This window comes from Lycorma delicatula, chromosome 3, assembly GCF_047948215.1.
Source record: "Lycorma delicatula isolate Av1 chromosome 3, ASM4794821v1, whole genome shotgun sequence".
Lineage (NCBI taxonomy): Eukaryota > Metazoa > Arthropoda > Insecta > Hemiptera > Fulgoridae > Lycorma > Lycorma delicatula.
This window is the reverse complement of record NC_134457.1, coordinates 57,075,723-57,095,951: the sequence shown is the minus strand read 5'-3', so window position 1 is coordinate 57,095,951 and position 20,229 is coordinate 57,075,723. Positions and strand designations below refer to the sequence as shown.

The 20,229-nt window shown below is 27.1% G+C and overlaps 1 protein-coding gene across 4 annotated transcripts in view; it reads left to right on the top strand.

The window, feature by feature from the left end:
• The window catches only part of Efa6 (Exchange factor for Arf 6), a 396,188-nt gene that overhangs the window by 276,293 nt on the left and 99,666 nt on the right, over positions 1-20,229 (top strand). For all 4 annotated transcript variants that reach the window (XM_075359859.1, XM_075359858.1, XM_075359860.1 and 1 more), the window contains exons 2-6: positions 2,681-2,747; positions 6,853-6,906; positions 9,807-9,996; positions 12,957-13,165; positions 14,682-15,331. In XM_075359859.1, coding sequence (XP_075215974.1) covers positions 2,681-2,747; positions 6,853-6,906; positions 9,807-9,996; positions 12,957-13,165; positions 14,682-15,331 — 1,170 coding nt within the window. The remainder of the gene's footprint in view (positions 1-2,680; positions 2,748-6,852; positions 6,907-9,806; positions 9,997-12,956; positions 13,166-14,681; positions 15,332-20,229) is intronic.

Below are 20,229 nucleotides of genomic sequence, written 5' to 3'. Positions count from 1 at the left end.
ATATTTTTGTAGCTTACATTGTTTTTATTTGATTTTCGTAAAGTACAGTAATTTTGTTCTCTTATCTTATTGGTCAATTACAGTAGTACAGTATTTTCTTTTTTTTTATTCAAATGTGAACTTAGACGACAGTGTATTATTTTTAACTTTACAGTCATACTACAAATTTTACAGTCATATTACAAATTTTACAGTCATATTAATTTGCAGGTAATTTGTTTTTTTTTTTAAATTTTAATCTACATGAAATAAATACTCAATATGTAATCTATTCAAAGTGTTTTATTTCTGTTCAATAACTGAATATAACACTATATTCACATTTTTCTGAATAGCAGATGCCTCTAAATAACGGACAGATTGTTGTGGCCAAGCCTTGTTCAATATTGGGAAGTTTTTCTGTAGTTGCATGTTCATGCAGTTCCCCATGGATGGAAATTAAAAAACTCTTCTGTAATAGCCGGTCATATGCTTTAAAGGATTCTGTCTAATTTGTTAATCCCATGTACTCTGTGCTTGTAAAAATCGATTCACTACTGAAGTCACAAAATCCCTGAAAGCAGATTATAGAAATTAAAAAAAAATTGAAGCAATTTTTATTATATTTTATCATGAATCTATTACATGATTGTATATTGTACTATTTTAATATATACTACACTATTATAGATTATTCTATTATGATATTTTATATGAATCTATTATTAATAATTTGCCAAAAAATATTATTTTTTTTATTCCTTATTTATCAAATCTAAGGAAAAGCTTTAATACCGTATTAAGAATAGTTGTAGCTAAATAACTTACATATCTGTAAGTTGAAGTTTGTAAACATGTATTAAAATTATATTGTTACTGTATCATCTGTTAAAACTCATCATATCCACCAGATGCATCAATTTTAAAACCTAGCCTTCATTTTTCCTTCTGTTAACCTTTTTTCCATTCTTTTCTCCTTTTCTTGACGTCATCTTTGATTTAATCTTTCTTTTTATGTATTTCTTTTACTAGTTACTCCAGTAGGACTTCTCTCTATGATCCTGTTTGAAAGAACTTTTTTGTAAATTATTTCCTTTCATGTAGTATTCCTTTATTGTTTCCAGCTATCTATGTTTTTTTAAGCATTCACATGTCACTCCAAGTTCCTCTCTTAATATAACAGCACTATTACTTAAGGAATATACTCTTCTATTTGCACGGTTCTACTTTACATTCAGACTTGCATCGCTTCTATTTAATTTACAGATTTGTCAGTTGCCCCAATCTTTAACTGTATATATCAAAGTAGATTAAATTTATACTGACATCACTGTTCACTTCCTACTTATCCATAACTGTCTACATCTTTGTTATCGTAATGCTGTCTAACTTATAGTCATTTTTCATGAGAGATAATATAAACATAAGTTCCAATCATTATTTTTTTGTTTTTAGAAAAGATTATATTTGTCTATCATTCTAAAGTATATGTTTAAGTTAATTCTATTTAATGAGTTCTGTTTTTTTGCAACACAAGATAATTTCCTAAGTACCATCACTTTTGGTTATAAAAAAATGTTATCATCATGAATTAATTTTTATATTCTATGGGAAACTGTAAAATAGATCCTAACTACTTGAGTTTTAAATTTATTTTTATTCATTTAATTCCCAGTAAACAGTATCCAGAAATGTTTCAGCTTTAGTAGAACTGTTATGCTGTGCTATCAATGCAGGCTATCTCATCATTTATGTTTTTATTTAATATTTATTTTTAGTAGCAAGTAAGCATTTTAACTGATGTAGGATTGATTATTAATTAATTATATATATTAATTACTTAATTAGAAAGTCTTGTTGAAGAGTTTTTCTATTAAATACTTCCAGAAATGTTATTTTCAAAATGCATAATACATCTCATGCTAGTGAATATTTAATTTTTTATTCATGTATATTGTGTTAAATTTTATATTTTTAGTATCTCATGCAATTTCTTTAATTATCATCCTTTGATTACTGGGTTTATCAAATTGAAAACTTCATGAAAATTTGCATGTTTATTTACGTAATTTCTTATTTTAAGAAAATACTGCAGTTCTTTTTTCATCTGCGACTCCCTCAGACATTTATTTTTATCTGTATTTCATTGATAAAGAAGAAATGAAAGAAATGATTAGGTATGAAGTATAAAACTGTTGGTAAACAGATACTGGTCTGTCTATTCATCTAGAAACAAGCTACTACACTATCAATCATTAGCCTCATCAGCCCTGATGATAGCTACCCTGACCTGTTGATTAGCCCTGATTCGCTCTCTGTTGATAGAACTTATGTATCGTAATTAAAAAAAAAATATGTGTGTGCATATATATATATACTCGTATATATTCTGTATGTACTGTTTATAAAACTATCCAACAGATTTATTCTAGAAAAACAATTGAAAAGAAGGTGATTAGTTAAAAATTTAATTTAAGAATATTTTCCATATTGCTTTTAAAGTGTAGTTTTTTGTCCAGTTACATTTTTATTCTTTAATTTATCTGATTTTAAATAATACTGTTTAAATATCAAACTTATTTATGTCTGTTTTCATTATTGGGATGTTACAGTATTATATATTATATATCACAATTTTTTTTTAATGTTTGATTTATTTTAAAATAAAAATAATAATAATGATAGTGTTTATTTGTTTCAGGTTGAAGCTGGAGATGTTATACTTAAAGTGAATGAGACTGATGTTAATAGATTCAACACTAAAGAAGGTAAAGAATGTTTTTTTTTTATTTATTACCAATTTTAAATGCTCTATTGTTTCTCTTTAAATCAGTGGTTTATTCAAGGTGTATTATTAATTATAGTATACTCAAAAAATATTCTTATGGGTTCTAACAAGCAATTGATTCTGCAAGAAATAAAAATGGCATACAAAGGTTTTTTTATTAGTATGTATAAAACAGTGATTAATGTTATGTTTATGTTTTGTATTGCATAATGCTGTAAATTAGTTATTTCATAGTAACTTCTTATAACAGGTTAGAATTAACACATAGGTAGTTAAAAAAACTGTTTCAATATCATTTTCACTCAAAAAAATTTTTTTTTTCAAAAATGAATCCAACTATACTATAAATGGTTTTAGGTATGTATCTGTAGATTGTAAAAATAAATGTCATTTTTCAGAAAGTTCAATTTTAATTGACCATATGTTTAAATAGTAAATTATACAGAACTAATGAACTGTTTTTGTATTAAATAGATTTGTTAATGAATTAACAATTACTCAGATTTTAACAAAACAGAAGTGTGTATACTTGCAGGTTAGCCCCAGCCATTCATTTGACACTTCAACAAAATGTTTCTTCTGTGATGATTTTAAGAGTTAAACCTGTAAGCGAAACTGAGAAAATACCAAAAGAATGTATCATTTAAAGATAACCAAATAGTGCATGATTTATAGCTCAGCAGTGTTAGCACATATGAAAGCACATATTCTTAGCTAATCCTTTACTGATAAGTTATTTTTCAAGCTTATATACTTGAGTGACCCACAGCGTGATCTGTCTATGTTAACATGCTTATACCTGAGAGTCTTTGTATGTATGTATGTCTGTTCACCTATCAGGCTTCATGTAAGCAGTTAAGTTACTATCTATAACACGAAAAATCTATAGAGACATTTTATGTTATTTCAAAATGAAACATAAATGTAATTCTTGATGGTATAATATGGAGTGGTATTTTTATACCACAAATATTTTTATACAAGTCATACTGTTTAACATCAACAAGAACAATGTTTAGAACCTTCTTCAGCTGTATGCTAATTTACATTATAAACTGTTGCAATATCAAAAGAGTAATATTGACTGGACTAAATATATAAAAGCCATTAACTCATTTTAGCAGATAGTAAGTTTTTAAATGAGACACTGCAGTGTTCTTAATTATTTGTAATTAAGAAATTACTTGCTACTTTAAAAATAAAATTTAATTAAAAAATGATTTTCTTTGCACTTAATTATTTATTTATCTGAGTGTTCACATTGCACTGCTGTTTATAATGCCCATCCTGCTGTTTATCTATTCAGTTATTTATGTAGCTTATAAAAAATAATTGATGCATTTGTTCATAAATAAACAAAAATGTTAGAATTCCCAATTTAAATCAGAATTGAGTTGTTAAAAAAAAAAAAAAAACTGCTTATGATTTAAATAATAAACATCTGCATAAATTTTAATATGAAATATACAGCTTATAGGTTCTATCAGTGTTAACATATTAAAAATTTTCTAAGGAAAACATATTAACAATAAAATAAAAAATTATAAACGCTTTATGTAAATAGAAGTTTAATACAAGTCTACATCAGGTAGACTTGTCAGTATTGCATTTACATCCATTTTTTATTATTACTCACATGAATATTTCTGCTACAACCAACACTAATGTTCTCTTTTTTTATTTTATATATATTAATATAAAATTGAAATTAACATATTTATATAGCAATATATTTTTTTTTCAAGGGGTTATTTTTTTCCAAGGTCTGATGGGTCACGAAATTAAAACCACAGTGAAAATAAAAACATTTTTATTTGTAACAAGTACTTACATAGTTACTCTATTTCTCTACATAGTCGCCACTCCGATTTAGACATTTGTTGTAGCGTGATACCAACTTTCCAATACCCTCTTCATAGAACGGAGCCGCCTGTGTTTTCAGCCATATTTCTACGCTGGTCTGCAGTTCGATGTCTGTGCCAAAATTTTGTCCTCCTCGCCAGCGTTTCATGTGAGCAAAGAGGTGAAAATCGGATGGAGCCAAGTCCAGGCTGTATGGTGGGTGATCAAACACTTCCCAATGAAAACACTGCAGGAGCTTCTTTGTTACAGCTGCAACTGTCAACTGTCATGGAGAAAGACAATGCCTGATGACAACATTTCTCTCCGCTTATTCTGAATTGCCTTTCATAGATGTAAGAGTCACGTAGTATGAGGCTGCAGTGATGGTCGTGCCACGTCCCATGAATTCCACCAAGAGAACTCCATTCTGGTCCTAGAACATAGTAACCATACACTAATGTTGGAGAAGGTTCGCTTGAACTTCTTTGGTTAACTGGGAGAATGAGGATGTATCCACTGTTTGGATTGTTCTTTTGTTTCTTCAGTTTCTAAATGGACCCATGTCTCATCACCTGTGACAATTTTGTTCAAAAAATCTTCTCCATTGTGATAGCGCTGGAGAAACATTAGGGAGGCGTCCATTCTCATTCTTTTGTGATGGTCGGAGAGCATCTTGGGAACCCATCTCGCACACAGTTTGAGGTACTAAAGTACCCATAAAAAGAAATCCATCAGGGTGAGATCTGTGAGTGTGGGAAGAAACTTTGTGCTGCCTTTTTTCCCTAACCATTTGTTCACCAGAATTCTATTAAGATAGGCCCTCACGTTGTAATTATAGTAAGGAGGTGTGTCATATCAAAATAACTGTCTTGTGAGTCACTTACTGAACAGATTTTCTAGATTGCTCATATGTTTCTATGCCCTTTCTTGTACTTGTGGAGTTGGTTGATTGCCCATGATCTTCTGGAATGCTGCTTGTAAACATCGTGAACAGTTTCTTCTGTTTCAATCTTATCCCAGATAAGAGCAGTGGTGAGCCACTGGTACATCTTGTTGAAATTGTCTTCTAAACTCTGTCTTATACTGCAGCTATATTTTTTGTCTTCCAACAAGATTTAGGGATAAATTAAAGTTACCTTTCTTACATATTCGCTTAATATTCGCTTTTTGAGCATTATCTAAATTTTAAATCAGAATTTGGCCATCATGTGATGATAATCAATTCTAATCAGAGTTTGCAATGTTTTCCTTTATTTCAATACCAGCCATGGCCTTTGACTTAACATTTTTGCAGAATATCATCAGAACAAAAGAGTTAGTTGTTGTTGTTCCTAATTAAGGTTTACATGCAATGCAATATTCATTTTGTGATTGCAGAATCCCAATATGATTTTCCAAAATAACCACAAAAAAATAGCTGCAAGATAATGTGATTTTCTGGAGGAGGCCTTATGTTACTTACAAAACATTAGTAATACAAGGTATCTGTCTTAAGTTACATTTAGCTTCAGGAAAGCATTTTTCTATGAAATAGGATGTAAAAAACAGAAGAATTGAGTTGAAAAATATAGTTAAGCTTTGGCATAAAATAGCTTTGTTGAAATTGTCAATAAACAAATAAAAAGTACTGGTTAAATTGATGGAGAATTTAATCCTGAGAAAATTGATGTAAATAAACTCAATAAAAAATAAATAATAGTGCAACAAATTATGTATTCTTTAATGCAGAACAATACATACCAATATGGAAAATACTGAATTAGAATTTTAGACTAAAATGAACAGCCTTCTATTATTGAATAAAATTTTAAAAACAACTAAACATCTAAAACCAAATAAAATAGCATAGGTTATTGTTACATTACATCAACTGTTCAAAATATAAGCCATCAACCTGAAAGCACATTTCAGAACGGGTGGTTACAGTTGAGATAGCATTACAATATTTCACAACTGTCTTTACCTACAATTACAAGTGGTTTACTGTGATTCTAGTTTTTTAAGCATTGCTTAAGCAGATCGGTTTAACCCCAAAAACTTAACTTCACCATTAAATGAGCATTCAAATTGGTTAAAAGTAAATATACCATTTTGTATGTTCATATAGAAGAATCTATCTACAAAAAAGGAGGAATTCTTCATTTAAAGGATTTCAGTATATTCAAATTTAATAATAAAACTAGTAACACATATGATGTTTTATACATTTTTGTAATAGTGAATTTTATTTTTTATTGTTTCAGTATTAAAATGCCTGAGGTTGTCTGAAAATCCTGTGTCTTTGAAATTAAAAAGAGGTTAGTTTATTGTAAAACGATATAAAACATTGGAATCATTATTTTTGAATAAACATTTTAGTTTTTATGTGTTTTATTTGTATTTTTAATTTTTTTTATGTATCCATACACTGTTGCTTTTTTAATTATTCTTTCTGAACATTATACATTCAACGTTATATGAATTGTTTGAAACTAATTTGTTTGTCCTTAAACGTTTTTTTTTTTTTAATTTTGTTGTAGTTGTAACTTTGTGTTGAGACAACTACAGTTTGTTTTTTATGATAGATGTTTTAAACATTATCCATTCTATGTAATTGGTATGAAACTAATTTTTGTTTTTGTGTGCAAGAAACTTTGTAAACAAGTCTATGTGTTAAACTCATCAACAAAAAATCAGGTGATTTTTGAAGTCAAGAGTTCTATGGTTTGAGTCCTTGTAATGGCAGTTACTTTTATATGGATTTGAGTGTTGACTGGAATACGGTGTTCCTTGGTGGTAGAATTTCAATTAACCACATGTCTCAGGAGTTGTTGACCTGAATCTGTTCCGGACTACATGTTTACTGGTAGATTTATACTTTACTTACAATGCACTGCTTCTGCAGCTCCATCAGACCTAGAAAACCAGTAGCGGTAATTGCATCTGCCTATACACACACCCAGACCTAGCAATTGCTGGAAAATAAACAAACTTTGTAAAAGCTTAATTTTGTTATAGTTGAAATTCTGTGTTCAGATAAATACAGTTTATTTTTGTGATAGATTTTTTAGACATTATTTATTTTATGTCATAATAACTGCTGCATGTTATTAGCTGTTGGTAGTGAAATAAGAAAGGGATCTTTTTTCAATAAGAAGCACTTTTTTGTTGATGAAAAGTACATCAGTGTACTTTTGTTCTGTTGTACAAAAGTACAACAGTGTAAAGAGTTAATTAGTAACTGTATTTATTACCTCTTTCTATTTTATTAATTTTTTTACATTTATTTTAATTTGATTCTGTTTATGAAATTTCTTTTTTATTTTAACATTTTATTATTACATGATTAATTTTCTTAGGATAAAGGTATATATTACATTTAGTAAACTGCATAACTAAATGAATTATGTGATTTTCATGAATTAAGTTACAGTATTAAGATTCTGATACAATAGTGTGTATTATTTTATCAAAACGTTAATTAAAAGTTACATTAGCATTTTTATGTTCAATGCTTTTTATCGAAATAACTAAGATCTGTTACAGTTTAGGAGATTATACTAAATTGATTGTAAAACTGGTAACTAAGAACCAGTAATTTACTTATGTATGGTGTCAGTTTGTGGTCATTTGTAATAAAATAATTATAGTTATTTTCAAGTACTATTAGAATTATTATTTTTACAAATGCTGAATCAATTTAAGTAAAAAAACAGAAACATATGCTACGCATCTTATATTTCCAATGAAAAAAATCAAATTAAGATTTTTTGGAAGGTGACTTTAAGATCCATTGATGTTACTTTAAAAATATTGTTGCTGCTGCTGAAAATATATTACTTAAAAAATAAACTGAAAAGGTTTGTAGTTTGCCAGTTGGAAATGAATTCCTCATCCGAGTTGGTTGGAGATAAAACAAATTAATTAATTTATTTGTATATTTCATGTAGGAATGATGCGAGTTACATTAAAGAGTGATATTTTTTTTTTGGCTTGTTTTTAGTTTTTAATGTCAAATTCAGTAACAAAATGGAATTGTATTAGGTAATTTTAATATTTGTAGGTAATAAAGCATTACCTTTGTTTATTCTTGTATTGGGAAGTAAATTACTGAGGTACAAACCTGAAAAAAATTGAGTTTGAGTGCAGGTTTTCATTTTAATTGTTGTATTTTTAAAATATTACCTTTACTAGTTGCATCTTTAGATATCTATTATTATTATTATTATTATATCTATTATTATTGTATTTTATGGTTATAACAACATACTGCATTGCATTGTTATTGCATATTTATTTCATTGTTTCTCAATAGAAAAAGAAGCATATTAATGCTGTTTTTTAACACAATTAGTTTCAGTCTTTCTTATGTCTGTAATGCATAGAGCACTTTAAAGTTCAGGAGATGTCAATCTGTATTGCTTTCTCTGAGACTAACGTTGTTCATCGTTCAGTTCCAGATTTCAGTGTGCTTGGTATACTCATATATATCAATATATATTCAACTCTGCATGCCATATTCAAATATTTTCTTACTACTCTGTGGCCTGCCATGACAAGCTTACAATAAGCATCCCGTGGGATTCTTATTGCTCTTGAGAATGGTTATATCAGTTTCAGTTGTTCACAGGTGTTATATTAGGTTACAAAAAACCATCTGGTTATGGCAAGTAACACACTGTAACCATAAATTGTTGTGTTTTTGTAAAATCATAATTACTGAGTGTAGTCATTGCCATTTTAATTTTTTCCCAATATTAATGATTACTAGAAACTGCAGTTTCACTCACAATTATAATCTCCAGTAAAGTTTAAGTTAGTCCGAGTACAGAAGTATAGTAAGTCTGAGTATAGTTAGTCTTGGTATAGAAATCTTTTATCAAGGATATAACATATGATTGTCATTTTTTTTGTAAAAAGTGATAAATTAATGAAATGAATGACTTAAAAAAAATAACTCTCATGGGAATGTTTTATATGATGTGGCTTCAATAGATTAGAATATTGTATGATATATCTTATTACGTATTGTATTATTATATCTTATTATGATATATCTTATTAAGTATTATTTATTACTTCTTCTATGTAATAATAATACTGCAATATGGAGAATTGTGAATTTTCAGTTTCTTTGACTTATTAATAATTTGATATGCATATTAGTTTAATTCTGGTTTAATTAATGGTAATTCTGAAGTATTGATTTTATTTGCAGATCCTGTTGTAAAAGCGAAGGTTAGAAATTATTTGTCATCGCAGAACCAATTTCCTAGTGACGGCGACCTGATTCCTGTTGAAAAAACTCAGAATAATGGTGGTGCTTGTCCTCCCCCCTTATGCCATCCTCCTTCTTTGGAGGATGTCACTAGAAGTAATGGCGATGAAAATTTTAAACCTCAACCCAGGTAAGACCTTAATCATTTATTAATTTGCATTATTATTTACAATCTCGTGGGAATTTCAGTGTTTCCCCATTTAGTCATTTAATTACTTTGAAAACTTGTTTCTATTAACAGGGTGTGGCGGCTTGGTTACATCCTGACATACGCATATGTTACATCGTGTATGTTCTGTATATTTTAGTCTCATGAATTGATCATTGATATACTTATGATTAAAAATTTTGAGAATAAGTTAAACCCTTTCAATTAGTTTCTTATGATGTGATCTTGCTGGAAGAAATCATTAACAACCCAATTATTTGTTTTATTAAAATATGTGCTGTAATTTATTTCTCTCTAATTTTAAATATATTGTAATTAAAATATATTTTACACTTTTCAGTTTGAATAATGTAAAGGAACTTCTTTAAAAAAAATTGTTTAATTATCAAAATTTGGTAATGATCCACAATATTTAATAAAGCAAATTATTTCAGTAAAAATATTTACTGACTTATATTAGTATAATGATAAATTTCATTGCCTAATTCATTGTATGTAATGTTTAATGTTCACTACTTGCTATAGTGCAAGAATATTGAATTCAGTGGAAAATTTTTTTCTGACAAATGACGAGTATTTTATGTTAATCTCTTATAAACTAACCAGAAAATGTAAAATAAAACAAATTTATGTCATCAGAATGTTTGATCTGTTTTGAAAAGAACATTTTGTTCCAATCTTACTATGTAGTTTTTTTTTCTTTGCTTCATTAAGCTGCTTGTAATCCAGAAATAATACATGTTTAATTTTAAATGGGATTCCCTTAGTTATCAGCAAGGAAGTAAATTAAAACAGAAAATTAGATTTATAGAGTATTATGTAAAAATATAATTTGTAAGATATTGAAATTGGATTTATTTTTCTCTTTTGAAAATGTTTTATGAAAATGATGTGTTATGTTTTAGTTTTGATTTTTTAAAAGTAAATGAAATTTTATACTTATGAAGTGATGTTTTGGGATTCATTTTTGAATCTTTATCACGTTAAAATGAGCTGTATTTAATAATTGCATTTAATTCTCAAAATAATAATAAAAGAAGTCAATTGAACTATTGCACTCGGTTTCTTGGTTCTGTTCTATAAGGTTTATATGGCTATAGGCACTTTATCATATTGTCCTAAATCATGGAGGAATTATTTGTATTTGGTTATTTGAACAGTACTGCTGATAAAAATATTTTTTGATGCCTAAGAAAATAATGCATAAAACCAATCAATCAAGTGTAGTGCTGACTTTTTATGAAATTCAAGTAGCTTTTAAATGTTTTTATTATTTTTTTAGATTGTGAGTATTTCAGTTTAAACTTATTTATTAGATAAAGAAAGGTCCCTTTTTTCATTATGTTCTTTACTTATGTTTTTAATTTAAAATAATTATTAAATCTATTCTTTTTCATATTGTTATTTTTTGTATCCTTTTATTTAAACCAGTGTGTGAAGTTTATGTTTATAATTTGAATTTGGTTTTATTTTACTTACAGTGCAGTGTATGTGACAGTTTATGATTTTGTAACATTATTTGATCACTATGTGAATATTTACTATAGATTTAAAAGAGAATTTGATATAATGGTTGATATTTATCTAATTTACTGTCTTTAAAAGAATGTCAGTTTTATTAGAGCAGTCATTTAATAAAATGTACATCTATCCACTATCCTAAATAGTTTTTCCTATTGTTTTAGAGAAGTATTTCTTTTTAAGAGAATATTTATCAGTTTAAAGCAGATAAAAGTTTAAAAATATGCTCTGCTGTATGTTTTATGAGAACGCAGTTTTTTTTACAATTTAAAAAAAAATAATTTCTGAAATTTCATTTTTTTTTTATTTTTTTTTTAATATAAAATCTTGATCTTTCTTTTTTATGAGTTTCTTTTGTATGCATTTTAAATGTTTCTGTACTGTCTAAAGCAGAAAACCTTCGCTTTTACATATTGGAATATGTAAAATGTTAATTAAATCTGATTAATACAACATTTTTTAAAATTGTAATTTCTGTTTTGTCTTAGAATTTTTTTCCATAATCTTTCTAATTTTAATTACTTTAGAAAATTTTTTTGTTGGAACCCTTGAAACTTTTATAATTTTCTTACTTGATTTCTGTCTTGATTTCTGTCTGGTTTTCTTGTTTACTTATCTTTCAATAAAACTTTTAGAACTTAATATCATGTTTTCATAAACTATGATTCTTTTCTTTTAGTTTAATCTAAAATCTTTGAAAGGTTGTAATGCATTTCTTCACTGGATATCATTATATATTCTCTGTTGATAATTTTTGGTCAATTTTTGAAAGCATTCTTCCATTTTTTCTGAATTTTTTTTCTTTTCTTATGGGAGTAAGCTTTTTGATGTGTACTAAAACTTTATAGTAAAATTATTAAGTTATACATAATTACGTTAACTTAAATCTTTAGATAACTTTTTGGAGCTTGTAGACCTTTTTCAAAGATTAATTCAATTTATTTATTTTCAGAGTGATTTTTTTATGATTGTTATATTCAGTTATTTTATCAAATACTTAAATTAACACACTTGTTATTTTAATTAACTTGCTTTTAACATAAAATGTATTATTTTATTTTTAAAAGTATAATTTAAATAGAATAATAGTTTTAAGTTGTTCACCTGGTTTCAGTTATTTCTGAAATTAAATTAGTAGTATGTAATTATATTTCTGAAGAAAATTATTATATATCATTTTTCAAACATTGTGATGCATTTTTTCATGTTGCATAACTTTTATCCAATTTATGTCTCAATTTCCATCCATGTAATTCATCTTCCTTTTTATTTACAGACCATTTAACAATTGAACACAATCAGTGATCATTAAAGTATTTCTGTACAGCTAGTCATAGCTGTATTTTATTTTTTTGTGTGAGTTTCAGTTGATATTAAAAGTTTAATTATTAATATTTTAGGTGCGAAGCCTTCTTGATGACTGGCGATCGATTATTAAAACTTTCTAGGACTCAACAAAGTTCTCTTCTTCCTAAACAAAAGAAAGTTGATAGTTTAAGGCATCACAACAACCTTCATAACAATCATAACAACCATCAAAAACATAACTCAGTGCCAACTAGTCCCATTGAATCTGAAAGGCATCACCATGGGAAAACTTCATCAGCCGGTAAGTTTTTATCTTAACAAAAATTTAAGAATGTAATTTTTCACTAAGTGTTGTAATTATTTGTATCTTGAAGTAGTATTATTATTTGGCAGTTACAGAAGTGCAAATTGGTACAGATGTATTGTGATGTGATATTCACCTAGTTGTTTGTTCCTAATTATGAGGGATTGGATTAGGCAGGATTGGTAATTTTTCAGGAAAAAACACTTCATTGTGGTCATGACACTTAGGATGGCCATACCCACTCTTATTCTGTTCATATTCACCATCAAGTTTCATTCCTCAATGAAGTACTATTATTAATTGTGATTGATTGTTTATTACTTTCTGGACTATTCCAGCCTAATCATTGTTTTCCACCCTTTCTTCTAGCAGTGTTTAGTTTTGTACATATTAAATATATACAAAGTATATTCAAGGGTATTTGTATATTAATTGAATATTTAAAAAATTTTAAAAATTACTTATTAAATTTTTACTTTGTATAGTAAAAAAAAAAAAAAAATATATATACACACAATATGGAATTATTCATGTTCTCGGACTTTAGAACACTTCATGTTACCAGGGCTTCCTTTATAATTTCAATAAGTGTGATTTTTTTCAACCTGTTCTTTATTTAATTTTGTTATAAAGATTGCCCATTTTGTATTTATTAGTTTACCAGTTCTTCACATCATAAATTATAAAATGCTATTTTAATTTTTTATAATTTTTTTTTAATAATAAAATTATTTAATTTTACTTATTTTGTTGATAATAATGTCTAAAAGCCTGCATTACTGAACTATTTAATGAAGTTATTTGAAAAAAAATCCATTTCTAAGGAAAAAGTGACAATCAACAGAGAGGGTAATAAACGCATGAAGGGTTAGATAAAATATTTAGATCTTGTATGATTATTGAAATAAAGGAAAATGTTTAAAATATTTAAGCTATTAGTTTTTTGATCAGTTAGAAAATTTAAGACTAAATTTAAAACTATAACAATTAGCAACAAATTTTAAAGATTATCATGTAAATGTATAGGCAGCTTTAAAATCACATGCACACCCACTCTTGTTGACAAATAAGTTTGATTTATTGAATTGATTATAGAACTGGTTTTATTCATTTGATTTTATCTGAAATAGATAAAATGTACAGGAGATGACTGATTTGTATTTCTTCTTTCAATGAAATATTCAAAGTATGATGTTTGCAACATGTATGCAACATGTTTGGTTTGAATTGCCTTAAAGTAGATACATTTAATTATACTACAAACCAAAAATTTAGTAGTACTGAAGTGCATAAAGAATATAAAGCTAAGTGGAACTAGTTTTTTTAGAAATTAGAATGATAAATTTTGTTTGTTTAATGTTAACTCCTTTTAATTTTGTTTTTTGTTTTAATTTTCAAACTTGTTCTATCTGCATGAACTTCTTTATAACCTATATATGCTGTATTATCTGATTCAGATTCTTACATGTGAATAGTGACTGTATTTACTTATATGTGTATATTTTTTTTCCAGGAACATCACCTACTCCTAGTGTTGCAACGTCTGCTGCACCCACATCCTCTTCATATGTAGTACGAACATCTAGATCAGAAGATCATTTACAATTTAATAAGGACACCTCAATGTCTGCAGTCTCAATAGATATAGATGATGATATAACATCATCATTAAATACATTGCTTGATACAAGACCAGATAGTGAAGGGGAAGATCAGAGAGTGATATGGACTTATAATACACCCCACACAGATTCCTCTTCTTCCAGAACTGCCACATCAGTGTCTTCAGAAAATATTTCCCCCCATCACTCATTATCACCCGCATCACCCACTTCTGTTTCTTCATCCGTAATGTCGACTGATTCGACACATTCTGATCAAAAACCCGCTAACTCTCATCTTGGTCCGACTGATCTGTCACAATCTGAAGCCATCTCGAATATATCTTCACCTGATTTCCAAGAAGAGAACTGTGAAATACTTAATGCTAGAGACTTAGTAATGGAAGTTAGTGACCCGAGTGATAGTGATTCAACTTTATTGCTTAGTGAAACAACAGCCAAAGTCAGAAGAACAACAAATGGTAACCACAACAGCAACAACATTCAGTCTATGTCTAAATCGGACAAAACATCACAAAATGATTACAGGATTGTTATTCAGGTAAATCTGTCATATGTTTATATGTGCATGTAATTATTTTGTTATTAAAATGCATGTTCCCTTTATTTGTGTGGTTTTAGTTAATTTTTTTTACTGTTATAATAATTCTTAATTTATATATGTGATTAATGTTTTAATTATTTTATTTTGCTCTTTTAAAAGATAAGGTGATGCTGTTAAACTTTTTTCTGATTTAAAAAAACAAGTCTTTTTCTTTAATGGTATCACTCAACAGAATGTTTATTTTATATACTGCTCATTGTTTTTAATATTATATTAGTAAAATAGGTAAGATATTGATTGCTTAAATGATCTAAACATGTTTCCTCGTCATTAAGTTTATCCAGTTATAGTTTATTAGTTTTATAAGTCCAGTTATAGTTTATTCAGTTAATTTTCTAAGTACTAGTCCAAAGTGATTGCCACTTTAAACTTCATATAATTTTCAGTTGTTATTCAGTCCCTCACTGAATTTACATTTGTTTTATATATCCTTTAAAATCAGTATCATGATTACTTTGGGATTAAGTTAATGCTCCAAGTAATATACAAAACAGAGAAATGTCAGTTGATGGTATTTTACATCACTAATACATGACATGTAATGATTTAACACTTTTAGCTGTTGACGGGGTTGAATTTTATATTTAAAAATAATTAGTCGGACACTTTCTTCATAAGAAGTATAACATTAATTAATTAATTAATATAATTTTTTAACATAATTTTTGTTATTTGATTTTTATCAGTAAAATCTTTACTTGAACATATGTGATGAATTTCTTTATTATGATGTGGAGAACATTAAAATTATTCTGCCATCTTTTATATTCTTCTTAAAAAAAGCATACTCATATCTTAGAATGTTTTTTTATAAATACCTGATTAAATAAATTAGCTGGGAAACATCTAATAAGACCGGTATAGCAAACCTAAGTAATAGATTTCTACCAATTAAGAAGAAAGTAGTAGAGTATAATAATGTGAGGAATCCAGAAAGGGCCTAAAAGGAGCCATTTTAGTAAAGGCAATAGGTTCGTTAAGAATCATCTTTTGTAATACTGCCCACTGACACACCTAAACAAATGTTCTTCTGTGAGAAGAGTTGCCGGACCCAGGTTACGAATGCATGGGAACAAAAGAGCTTGGCCGATCGTTCTCACACTCAACTGGGGTCTGGTTCGGTAGGTAAAGAAGATAGGAGTATAAATACTCCAGGGAAGATCAGTTGACATCAGTCTGTGAGGTGTCAGTCAGGGAGAGTATTCTGCGAGGAGATCAGTGAAGGAGTGAATTTCTAGTTTAGGTTCGATACAATTTTGGTGACAGTACAAATAATTCCAGAACATGAAAACAAGAATGGTTCATTGAGTTACTGTAAGACTATAAGTGAAAGAGATAATGTACTAAATTTCATTCATAAATTGTTAGGGTAGTTTAGTTAGTGAACATCAAACAAAGGTATTTGCAGTTAAAAAACTTTATTGTACTGTTGTTGTTAATACAAGACTAATGGTTATGCTAATATATTTTGTTGATGAGACTGAATTCTGCTTTTCATTATCTATCTACCCGTGAATAAATCCTGATGGTTACTTAAGTTCTGTTTTGTATGTTACCACTGTTTATTATTATTATTTGTTGTTGTCATGATTATTATTCTGATTATTGTTGTGGTTGTGATTACTATAATCGTTATTTGTTTATTGTCATTATACAAATTAATATTGTGAGTTGTTTATTATTGTCACTTATTATTATTATGATTGTCATTATTATTGACTTGTCCGTTCTATTTATGTTCTTTAACTAATAAATTGTAATTATATAAACATTTTCAATTGTCAGTCTCTGAATATCCTGATCGAGCCGCGAACACGCAACAATATAATAATACTTTTAGGACTGCTTCTCCTAAATTTATTAAACGCATTCTTTACTTATAACATCAGTGTGTATATTTTGGTAGTATTAAAATAACACTGTTTAATTAGGTTTTATTTTGAGAAGCATTTTTGAGAATTTTATAACGCTTACAGAATCAACATTGTGTATTTATCTGTATCATTTGTTAAGCAGTTCAAGTGCTTCTTATTGTTATATGATCTCTAATAAAAAAATTACTCTAATGAAAATAATTAATCCTGTTGACTGCAAAGTGAAGTTGTAATTTGGTTTTTGATTGCAAATAACATTTCTGATGTAAAAAATTTGCTGGCAGATTGTGAGAGTTGCTTATTTAAAATTATGAATGAGTAGATTTAGACAATGTTGTTATTTGTTTCAAGAAGGATAAAAAGATTTTGTGCTAAAAATCATAGCTGTGGTTTTTTTTAGAGAAAATAAAAATTCACGGAGGACCTACCATTTACACTCTAAAATTAACTTCTATTTCAAAATGGTTCGATCATAATTATGACTTTTTAACAAAATTTTGGGTCACAGAAAATTGTGTACCACATGTATGCTGAAAATATTAACTGATGCACATAACAAATAGATCATATTAATATACTGTAGTTTTATTTTCTGTATTAAATTGAAGACAATCATTTATTCTAAAGAAAAAATGTATAAAAAATAATTAAAGTAGTAAACTGTGCCACTGCAATATCTTAGAATTTTCCAAGTAATAGGCCCACTTTCCTCAGAACTTCAAATTATTGTTAAACATTTATTCTCCTTTTATGTAGGCATTATGCTGGAAAGTACTTGTGTGACCATAGTATGTTCATTTCATTGTCTTTGTCATTTAAAATGTTGGTAATTTTTAATTATCTTCATTGCTGACTGTCATTAAAAAAAAAAAAATATTTAGAATAAGCTGAAAATACTTATGACTAAGATTACAAAATAATTTCTTTAACTGTAGAAAATATACTAATTAGTATTTTAATACATATATATTATATATTATGGAACAGAGGTGAAGAAGTCATAATCATAAGTATAATCTTGATTCTGTTGCATACTTTATTATTTTTGTTATTTCTTATGTATATTTTGAGAATAATTTAGTATTATACTATTTTACAACTTCCCTTGTTTCATGCTGGAGATTTTTTCTTTTAGTTATTATGATTAATACACTATAGGCTGATCCATCTAGACTATTTGAGACATGTCCAGATAATGCAAAAAGTTATGAAGCCTATTCAGATCATAAAGAGTGGAAGTTATTTAAAACTTATTTAAAATCACTTTTTAAGGTACATATTAATATCTAGAATTCAGTAATATCTATGTTAAAGAAAATGTGTTTATAACAAAGTCACTATGTTAGTTACATTTTTTGAATGAGGAATGCATGAATTATGGCTATAATAACTTACAGTTGAATATATTCATGAGTATGTATCTAATTGATGGGCCTCTAATGTGTAATGTAATTTATTTGTTAATAAATATTAAAAATCGGAATTTTCCTAAAAAAATTACTAAATAGAATAACATATTAAATGGATTAAAATTTTAAAAAAATCAGACCAAAAATTAAGGAAAGAAATGGGGCTCTGGAGTTAAGTGAAAAATAATGTATATGATTATAATATTCTTACACAAAATTGGTCTTGATATTCCAGATATTTGGTGAATGTATCTGGTTATACTGCTTGTATATTATACTTGGAATAAAATTTCCTTAAGAATTACTTTTCAAGATAGAATTCATTATTTAAGATTTTTGTTGTGTATCTGTGTATGATTTTTTTTAAACTTTATTATTAGGTTTTTATAGTTAATTTAAGTTATATATGTAACTGTTATTTTATACTTGGTTTCATTTGTGGAATAAATTTTCTATTAGAGAAATGAATCAGTGATGATAGTAGTAAACAAATTTAACTGACCACTCTTATGGAAAGTAGCTTAGATTTAAAGAAATAAAGACTTAATTTAATGTTTACAGTAACAGTATATATCTAATTTTCTTACCTTGTATTATTTTTGTATAGAAACATGTAACTTTACTTTTTAATCTATAATTAAACTTTTTATTGACTGTTAAAAATGGTAGACGACATTAATAATTGACTTTTTTTAAATGACTGGCGATATTAACAAAATTAAAAATAAAGAGTAAAAGGTTATTTCATTAATGATTTTATTTTAAATTAATGTTTAAAAATTAATATAGAAAACTAACTTTTGTAGAAATATATTTTAGCTACTTTTTGATAATCATGAACTTTATTTATAGAAATTATATTTTTTGTGTTAGCATTTTAACATTAACTGTGCTAGATTGAGTTTTCGTTAAAAAATTAACCATCTGGAGTAAATAAGATTTTATAATATAACATTGATTTTATAAACATTGAAAACAAAGACTTGATGAAAAAACAGGTCTTAAATAGATATTTTAGGAAATAGTTATTATTATTTTGTAATTGGTCTTCCTATTCTTTCAACATAGCATCTGTAAAAAGTCAGAGCAGGTATACACCATTCCCTTTGTATATTGGTCTCAATTAAATAATTAGTTAATATAAATTTGTGTCCATATTGAGTTTAAGTGTAATATTATTCGACCTTTATAGCACAAATCTGGACGAAATCTTTTGCTAACTATTTACTCTAAAGCAATGAATTTCCAGATCTATATAAATAAACAAACCTTTTTCATTGTTTTATTAAGAAGAATATGCCTATAAAGTACAGCAGAAACTTTCTGAAACATCTGCATGTGTTATGAAATAAATATATATATACTTGCACTTATCTCTTACTATAAAATATTGACCAATATTATGATTATTAAAAAGAAATTATAGTTTGCTTTACCATTATTTTGTTATCTGCTATATTTAGAAAGAAAAATGTGTGCTATGCATGTCAAGTTTTTTGGATTGTTAATTTCAGTCATTATTGTTACGAGTTTTATTTAAATAAAAATTTTA